The sequence below is a fragment of the Lethenteron reissneri genome, unplaced genomic scaffold, assembly GCF_015708825.2.
Source record: "Lethenteron reissneri isolate LAM-NWPU_2019-01 unplaced genomic scaffold, ASM1570882v1 scaffold_1577, whole genome shotgun sequence".
In the NCBI taxonomy this organism is placed as follows: domain Eukaryota; kingdom Metazoa; phylum Chordata; class Hyperoartia; order Petromyzontiformes; family Petromyzontidae; genus Lethenteron; species Lethenteron reissneri.
The window spans coordinates 1-10,000 of NW_026891308.1; the positions used below are offsets into that span (position 1 = coordinate 1).

Consider the following 10,000-nt stretch of genomic DNA (forward strand, 5'->3'; position numbering starts at 1 on the left):
CCCCCCAGGGTGCCTGACGCGGACGTCGTAGAGAGCACCTTCCCATGCACTCATGTAGCCCCGCCCACTGTGTTTGTTTGCCATAAGCTCCCATGCATAACGGGCTCTCTCTAACACCCCTACAGTTGTTTGATTGTTGCGGTTGTTGTTGCGGTTGTTTTGTTGTGGTTGTTATCCGCTTGGCGGGGCGGGGGGTGTGTGTGCTCACCGCAGGCTCTGCTTCTGTGCGGAGTCCGGGTCCCGTGCCACCAGCGTGGTGACGACGCTGCCCAGAGCGACGCCCTCGGACAGCCGCACCTGCTGCAGCCGCGGCTCAAACAGCGGAGCCTCGTTCTCATCCTCAACACTCACCTGGCGCCGCGGAGAGACACGGGAGAGACACGTGGGGAGAGACACGGGGAGAGACACGTGGGAGAGACACGGGGAGAGACACACGTGAGAGACACACGGTGAGAGACACGTGGGGAGAGACACGGGGAGAGACACGCGGGGAGAGACACGGGGAGAGACACGGGGAGAGACACGTGGGGAGAGACACGGGAGAGACACGTGGGAGAGACACGGGGAGAGATGCGGGGAGAGACGCGGGGGTGGCGGCTTTTCCGCGGGAATCTTTGTTCGTGGCGGGAGAATCCGAGCAGCTGTGAAGCTTTTGGGGGGCCGTGGGGGGGGGGGGTGGGGGGGGGCCGTGGGGGGGCCGTGGGGGCCATGGGGGCCGTGGGGGGGGGGGCCGTGGGGGGGGGGGCCGTGGGGGGGGGTGCGTGGGGGTGACTCACCGTGACGGTGGCGGTACTCTGGGGAGGGTCCACGCGGATTTCACGAGCGGCTCCTCGTTGTCCACGACGACGATGAGTTTGTACGACGACGCCATCTCAAAGTCTAAGGCTGCGGCGTACACACACTACACACACGTACACACGTACACACACTTATACCACGTACACACGTACACACACGTACACACACACGTACACACACGTACACACATACACACACCACACACGTACACACACACACACACGTACACACACCACACGTACACACACCAACACAGACACACACAGACACACACAGACACACACACGTACACACACACGCACACACACCACACACGTACACACACACACGTACACACGTACACGCACACACACACACGCACACACACGCACACACACTACACACACACACACGCACACACGTACATACACACGTATACACACGTACACACACACACACGTACACACAGGTACACACGTACACACACGTACACGTACACACGTACACACACACACTACACACACACGTCACACACGTACACACACGTACACACAAACACACGTACACACACGTACACACACACACACGTACACACACACACACACTACACACAGACACCACACACGTATACACACGTACACACACACGTACAACACGTACACACACGTGCACACGTACACACACACGTACACAGACACACACGTACACACACGTACACGTACACACACCGTACACACACACACACACGTATCACACACGTACACACACACGTACACAGACACGTACACACACCACACGCACACACCGTACACACACGTACACGTACACACACACTACAGACACACACGTACCAACACACAACACACACACGTACACACACACGTACACACACACACGTACACACACGCACACACACACACGTACACACGTACATACACACGTACACACACACACACACACGCACACACACGTACACGCACACACGTACACACACACACACGTACACACACACACACGTAAACACGTACACACACACGTACACACATACACGCGTACACACAAACACGTACACACACGCGCACACACGCGCCACACACACGGACACACACACGGACACACGAACATACAAAAGACAAAGATCCCCCTATAGCTTTAGCAGACTGTAGGGCAAGGCCGGCGCTGTGGCACACGAGGGGTGGGAAGCCAGCAGCACGCCTTTGTCTCCCCAGTGCTGGCGACGTTCGACCCCGTGCCTCCCCCTCCCACCCCCCACCCCCCAATGGACTTCCCTGGGTGAAAAAATAATCCTCCTCCCTCTCTCCCCCCTCCCCTCCCTCCCCTTGTCCTCACTCCAACCACCCCTCCTCCACCCCCCCCCTCCCTCCCTCTCCTCCTCTCCTTTCACCCCCTCCCTCCCCTCCTCATCCCCTCCCTCCCCTCCCTCCCCTCCCTCCTCCCCCTCCCCTAACCTCCCTTTCCTCACTCAAACCCCTCCTTCCACCCCCCATGCCCCCTCCCTCCCCCTCCCTCCCTCCCCTCCCCCCTCCCCCCCTCCTCCCCTCCCCCCCTCCCCCCTCCCTCCTCCCCTCTCCCCCTCCTCCCCTCCACTCCCCCCACATCCCTACCTCCCTTTCCTCACTTCCAACCCCTCCTTCCACCCCCCCTCCCTCCCCTCCCCCCTCCCCCTCCCCCCCTCCCTCCCTCCCCTCATCCTCCCTCCTCCCTCCCTCCCCCCCTCCCCTCCCTCCCCTCCCTCCCCTCCCTCCCAAGCGTTACCTTGACAACGACGATCCTGCCATCGTTGGTAGCGGGGTCGGTCTCCACGGCGAACAGGTCCTGGGGGTCTCCCGCCCCCCACGCCGCCCCCCCCGCCCCCCCCCCGCGGAGTGAGTAGCGGACTCGCCACGCCGCCGTGCCGACCTCGTCCGCGTCGATCACCGAGAGAAGCGCCATCGTCACCGGCACCCCCACGGCGTTCTCACGCACCGTGCCCGTCCACTGGGGCGGTGGCGGCGGTGGTGACGAGGGAGGGGGGCGGGGGGCGGGACATCGTTGTTGTTGTTGTATACAGACTATGTGCAGTGTTGAGTCTATGGGCAGTGTTGAGTCTATGGGGCAGTGTTGAGTCTATGGTGCAGTGTTGAGTCTATGGTGCAGTGTTGATTCTATGGGGCAGTGTTGAGTCTATGGTGCAGTGTTGAGTCTATGGTGCAGTGTTGAGTCTATGGGGCAGTGTTGAGTCTATGGTGCAGTGTTGAATCTATGGTGCAGTGCTGAGTCTATGGGGCAGTGTTGAGTCTATGGGGCAGTGTTGAGTCTATGGTGCAGTGTTGAGTCTATGGTGCAGTGTTGAGTCTATGGTGCAGTGTTGAGTCTATGGTGCAGTGTTGAGTCTATGGTGCAGTGTTGAGTCTATGGTGCAGTGTTGAGTCTATGGTGCAGTGCTGAGTCTATGCGGCAGTGTTGAGTCTATGGGGCAGTGTTGAGTCTATGGGGCAGTGTTGAGTCTATGGTGCAGTGTTGAGTCTATGGTGCAGTGTTGAGGTTGGGTGGCGGTGTGCGTGTGGGTGGTGTGTGGTGGTGGTGGTGGCGGCGTGCCGTACGGTTCTGCTCGTGAACTCGGGGGCGTGGTCATTGATGTCGGTGATGGTGATGATGGCGGTGGCCGTGGTTGAGAGACTGATTCTGGCGTCTCCCTCCATGTCCGAAGCCATCACCACCAGCGAGAAGCGCGCCACTCTCTACACACAGCGGCACACACACACACAGACACACGCACAGACACACACACAGACACACACAGACACACACACAGACACACGCACAGACACACAACACACACATAGACATACAACACACAGAGACACACACAGACACACATAGACACCAATAGAGACATCAACACAGACACACATAGACACACAGACACACACACAGACACACACACATCAACACAGACACACACACACACAGACACACACACAGACACACATAGACACCAATAGAGACATCAACACAGACACACATAGACACACAGACACACACACAGACACACACACAGACACACACACACAGACACACACACACAGACACACAGAGAGACACACACACAGACACAAACACACACATCAACACAGACACACACACAGACACACACACAGACACACACACAGACACACACACACACAGACACACCAACACAGACACACACATCAACACAGACACACATAGACACACAGACACACACACACAGACACACCAACACAGACACTCACACACACAGACACACCAACACAGACACACAGACACAGACACACACAGACACAGACACACACAGACACAGACACACACAGACACACACACACACAGACACAGACACACACACAGACACACAGACACACACACAGACACACACACAGACACTCACACACACACAAACACACACTCACACACTCACTCACACACTCACACAAACACTCACACACTCACTCACACACTCACACAAACACACAGACACTCATTCACACACTCACACAGACACTCACTCACACTGACACTCACTCACAGAGACATTCACACACTCACACACACAGACACACACTCACACAGACACACACACACACACAGACACACACACAGACACACACACGTGACACCCACCTCTCGGTCCAGCCCGACCACAGTGCGGGTGGTGATGATGCCCGTGCGACGGTCGATGTGGAACAGGCTGTGCTGTGCGGTCCCCATGGGGGGGGACTGCCCCACGATGTCGTAGCGGAGAGCTCCGTGGGGCGTCAAGGGGTCGTCCAGGTCACTCGCCTCCACCCTCATCACGAAGGTGCCTGACACGGCCACAGGGGGAGGTGGGAGAGGGAGGGGATGGAGTGAGTGAGTGTGTGTGTGATTGAGTGTGTGAGTGTGTGTATAAGGGAGTGAGTGAGTGTGTGTGTGATGGGGCAGTAGTGGAGAGAGTGGAGAGTTTCCCATACCTGGGCAGTGTGCTTATGACCGGCTCCAGTTTAACAGCAGAGGTCTCACTCCGAATCAGTCGAGCGGCAATATCTTTTCATCGGTTGCGTAACGCTGTGTGGAAGCTACCTTGTCTGTCGCTCCGCACGAAGCTTCGGGTCTTCTCGGCCACGGTCATTCCCTCCCTTCTCTACGTTTGCGAAACGTGGACACCCCCTAATGGAGAATCTTCGTCGGTTGGAAACATTTAGGCTGGCCTGCCTACGATCCATCCTGGGATTAACCAGGTTGGATTGTGTGAGGAGCTCACAAATCCTTGAAAGATCTGGGCAAAGTCCCATCGGTGAGCTCCTCCGGCAGGCAAGGCTGCGTTGGCTGGGTCATGTAGCCCGCATGCCCAGCCACCGCATGCCTAAACAGCTTTTGTTCGGCCGGATCGAGGGGGCTAAACGGGCGCGGCACGGGCTAGAGAAGAGATGGAGTGATGTGGTACAGGAGGACGTGGAGCTGAGTGGACTTGCCGATGACTGGTACCAACGGTATCAAGATCGGCCTCTGTGGAGGAGGCTCGTGAAGGACGCTACTGGGCAGTTGGAGGCAGTCGCCCTCCAACAACGGAGGGCGGAGGAGCGACGCTCACAACAATGAGCGGAGCACCGGGTGGCTAAAGCACAGCAAGTTGGCACAGTAGGGGGCACAGGTGGTGCATGAGCCAGTCATCTCGGTCATCTCAGTCAGTCGACCCGTGGCACCTGGGTCTGCCCCGTGACCTCCTGCCAGCGGGCGTTCGACACTTCACATGGCCTCAAGGTGCACATGACCTGGCACAAGCGTCGTGGTGACGTCACCGCCACTTAGTGGCGAATGGCGGTTGTTGTTGAGTGAGTGTATGAGTGAGTGTGTGAGCGAGTGAGTGTATGAGTGTGTGAGTGCGTGAGTGTGTGAGTGAGTGAGTGTGTGAGTGAGTGTGTATGAGTGAGTGTGTGAGTGAGTGTGTGAGTGAGTGTATAAGGGAGTGAGTGAGTGTGTGAGTGTGTGTGTATGAGTGAGTGTGTGAGTGTGTGAGTGAGTGTATAAGGGAGTGAGTGTATGAATGTGTGAGTGTGTGAGTGTGTGAGTGTATAAGGGAGTGAGTGTATGAATGTGTGAGTGTGTGAGTGTATAAGGGAGTGAGTGTATGAGTGTGTGAGTATGTGAGTGAGTGTGTAAGTGTATGAGTGAGTGAATGAGTGTATGAGTGAGTGAGTGAATGAGTGAGTGAATGAGTGTATGAGTGTGTGAGTGAATGAGTGTGTAAGTGACATTCTTCCACTCCGGTGGTGAGTGTACACCCAGCACCTCATTCAAACCCTTAATGGCCTGGTCTTAGCTAGCTGATAAAAGTTGCAAGCGAGAATTTTATCATCGCTTGCGGCTGGGGTTGGCATCATCCCTGACTCCTCCTGATATCGAGGGGAAATGGGCGAAGTTTAGGACTGTGGCTCATGCAGCTGCAATGGCTGCTTTAGGTACACGTTCCAGACCTCCCGAGAGACCCTGGCTGACAGAGGAGGTGTTCAAGCTGGCTGAGAAAAAGGCGACAGGCCCGCTCTCATCGGCTACAGCATCCCACGTCGGAGAATGAGGAGGCTTACCGCAGCCTTCACTCGGAGGTTCGGAGAGCCGTGAGGTGCTGCAAGGATGGGTGGTGGTCGCGGGTTGCTGAGGAGATGGAGTCTGCCTCAATGGCCCGTGATCACAAATCGCTCGTTAATTCCATCAAAAAAGTAATCTGCAGCGCCACACCTATTACCATCATTAAGAGAAAGAATGGTGATCCAATCTCCGTCCCCCAGGAACAGGTTGGCAGATTTGTTGAGCATTTCTGAGGTCCTGGGGGAGGGCAAATCCCTCAGCCTAGAAAAAACGTGGGACAAAGTGGGGATGACCCTGCTGAGGCTGCGGTGCCTCAAATATTGGAAGAAGTCACCCCCCCTTTGAGTGGCTAGCTGAGTTGAGATCTGTTGAGGAAGTACTGAAGGCGATCCGGAGTCTGAGACCAGGAAAGGCACCTGGCAGAGATGATCTCCCAAGTGAAATATTGAGGGAGGGTGGCCTTTGTGCACAGACTGCCCTACATGACATCATAACAACAGTCTGGACCACTGGACGGGTTCCGCAGGATTGGAAGGATGCCCTGGTGGTCCCCCTCTTTAAGAAGGGGGACCGCACAGACTGTAACAACTACAGGGGCATCTCACTCCTCAGTGTACCGTGAAAGGTCCTGGCAAGGATTATTCAACATCGCCTTGCTAGGCACACTGAGGAGAGGCGTGCGGAGCCCCAATGCGGTTTCAGGAAAGGGTGGTCCTGCACAGATGCCATATTTTCTGTCCTGCCTGCTACAGCAGAGTTGTGGAGTTCCAACAAGACCTACATCTCTGCTTTATTGACCTGGTCAAGGCTTATGATACCATCAGTAGGCCTGGGCTCTGGGTTGTTCTTCGTGCTTTCGGAGTGCCTGACCCTCTGTTCACAATCATTAAGGACCTTCATGATGGTGAGCGGGCCCGGGTAAAACTACGTGGCCGGGAGTCGGAGCCATTCCCTCTATCATCATCCTCGCCATCGTCGTCATCGTCATCATCGTCATCACCATCATCATCATCGCCATCATCATCATCGCCATTATCATCGTCATCATCATCACCATCGTCATCATGATCATCATCGTCATCGTCATCATCATCGTCATCATCATCATCATCATCGTCATCATCATCATCATCGTCATCATCGTCATCATCATCATCATCGTCGTCATCATCATCATCGTCATCATCGTCATCATCATCACCATCGTCACCGTCATCATCACCATCATCATCACCATCATCACCATCGTCACCATCATCACCATCGTCACCATCATCATCGTCACCATCATCATCGTCACCTCGTGGCGATCCTTCCGTGAGGCTGCCGTGGAAGACGTCTCTGGTGAACTTGGGGCGGTTGTCGTTGACGTCGATGACGTCAATGACGATGTCAACGGGATCCTCCACAAAACCTCCAGTCGGGTCGACGGCGAAGCAGCGCAGCTGCAGTCACAACAACAACAGCAGCAGCAGAGTGCAGCTGTGTAGAGTGTAGTGTATAGTGTAGTGTATAGTAGTGTAGTGTATAGTAGTGTAGTGTATAGTAGTGTAGTGTATAGTAGTGTAGTGTATAGTAGTGTAGTGTATAGTGTAGTGTATAGTAGTGTAGTGTATAGTAGTGTAGTGTATAGTGTAGTGTATAGTGTAGTGTATAGTGTAGTATATAGTGTGTAGTATATAGTGTATAGTGTAGTGTATAGTGTAGTATATATTGTGTAGTATATAGTGTATAGTGTCGTGTAGTGTAGTGTATAGTGTAGTGTATAGTGTAGTGTATAGTGTAGTATATATTGTGTAGTATATAGTGTATAGTCGTGTAGTGTGCTCCGTACGCGATACTGAGCGATCACCTCGCGGTCCAGGCTCGCGGTGACTGACACTCTCCCCGTGGCGGCGTCGACGACGAACAGCCCCGTGGGTTGTCGGTCAGCGCCCTCCCCCGCCAAGGCGTAGCGCACGTCCACGCCCACAGCGTTGGACTTCACCTGCCGTGGGGGGCATTGGCGGAGTGGGGGGCCGTGACGGAGTGGGGGGCGGTTGGCGGAGTGGGGGGCTCCTACGCCGGACTAGTCTCGGCACTCTCACGCCCGGCTCACCCTCGGTCATCCGCGTTGTGTGAGTGAGTGTGTGTGTGTGTGAGTGAGTGTGTGAGTGAGTGTGTGTGTGAGTGTGTGTGTGAGTGAGTGTGTGATTGTGTGTGTGAGTGTGTGTGAGTGTGTGAGTGTGTGTGAGTGTGTGAGTGTGTGTGAGTGTGTGAGTGAGTGTGTGTGTGAGTGTGTGAGTGAGTGTGTGAGTGTATGAGTGAGTGAGTGTATGAGTGAGTGTGTGTATGAGTGAGTGAGTGTATGAGTGAGTGTGTGTATGAGTGTGTGAGTGAGTGTGTGAGTGTGTGAGTGTATGAGTGAGTGAGTGTATGAGTGTGTGTATGAGTGAGTGAGTGTGTGTGTGAGTGAGTGTGAGTGAGTGTGTGAGTGAATGAGTGAGTGTGTGACATCACGGCCGTCCGCGTCCCGTGTGTTTGTTGAACTATCCCTGGACTCTGCACCGCCGCTGGGCGTGTTTGTGTCACCCCCCCGTGGCTGATAGAAAAGAGCTTCCCGGCTCTACGGATTCCTCCCCCTCCTCCACCTCCTCCTCTTCCTCGTCTGTCTGATCCAGCTCCACCACCTCCACCTTCTACACGGGGCCTAACCCTAGGCAGGGGCTAGTTTAGGCCTAATTTAGGGTTAGTTTAGGGCTGGTTTACGCCTAGTTTAGGCCTAATTTAGGCCTAGTTTAAGGCTAGTTTAGGGTTAGTTTAGGCCTAGTTTAGGGTTAGGTTAGGCCTAGTTTAGGGTTATTTTAGGGTTAGTTTAGGCCTAGTTTAGGGCTAGTTTAGGCCTAGTTTAGGGTTAGTTTAGGGTTAGTTTAGGCCTAGTTTAGGGTTAGTTTAGGCCTAGTTTAGGGCTAGTTTAGGCCTAGTTTAGGGTTAGTTTAGGGCTAGTTTAGGCATAGTTTAGGCCTAGTTTAGGGTTAGTTTAGGGTTAGTTTAGGCCTAGTTTAGGCCTAGTTTAGGGTTAGTTCTGGCCTAGTTTAGGGCTAGTTTAGGCCTAGTTTAGGGTTAGTTTAGGGCTAGTTTAGGCCTAGTTTAGGCCTAGTTTAGGGTTAGTTTAGGGCAAGTCTAGGTCTAGTCTAGGGCTAGTTTAGGGTTAGTTTAGGCCTAGTTTAAGGCTAGTCTAGGGCTAGTCTAGGATGAGGCTAGACGACAGCGAGAATGGGAGCGCTCTGCGCACAGCGCCGCACCTGCAGCAGCAGCTTGGGGAAGGGGCCACGCTGGTTCTCGGGCACGGACACGGGGGGGTTGACCCACGTCCGTCTCCAGCGGCGCTGACGCGCACCACCACGCCCTGCCTGCCGGAACCTCACCACCACCTCCACCACCTTCTCCACCTCCTCCACCTCCGCGCGTCTCTCCCCACGCTCTCTCTGTGCGGGGTGCGGTGAAGGTGACATCGAAACGTCATCGTGAGCGAGGCCACCTCACGTGTGTGTGTACGTGTGTGTGTGTGTACGTGTGTGTGTGTACGTGTGTGTGTACGTGTGTGTGCGTGTGTGTGCGTGTACATGTGTGTGTGTAC

The 10,000-nt window shown here is 55.0% G+C and overlaps 1 protein-coding gene across 1 annotated transcript in view; it reads right to left on the bottom strand.

Moving 5' to 3' along the window:
* Positions 1-208: 208 nt before the first annotated feature.
* LOC133362680 (cadherin-2-like) overlaps positions 209-10,000 on the bottom strand; it is a gene marked incomplete at its 3' end in the record, with an annotated part of 17,883 nt that continues 8,091 nt past the window's right edge. Inside the window, 9 exon segments of the mRNA XM_061581603.1 lie at positions 209-351; positions 777-803; positions 806-901; positions 2,554-2,775; positions 3,381-3,518; positions 4,438-4,619; positions 7,682-7,826; positions 8,216-8,368; positions 9,666-9,848. Of these exon segments, the coding sequence (XP_061437587.1) occupies positions 209-351; positions 777-803; positions 806-901; positions 2,554-2,775; positions 3,381-3,518; positions 4,438-4,619; positions 7,682-7,826; positions 8,216-8,368; positions 9,666-9,848 (1,289 nt within the window).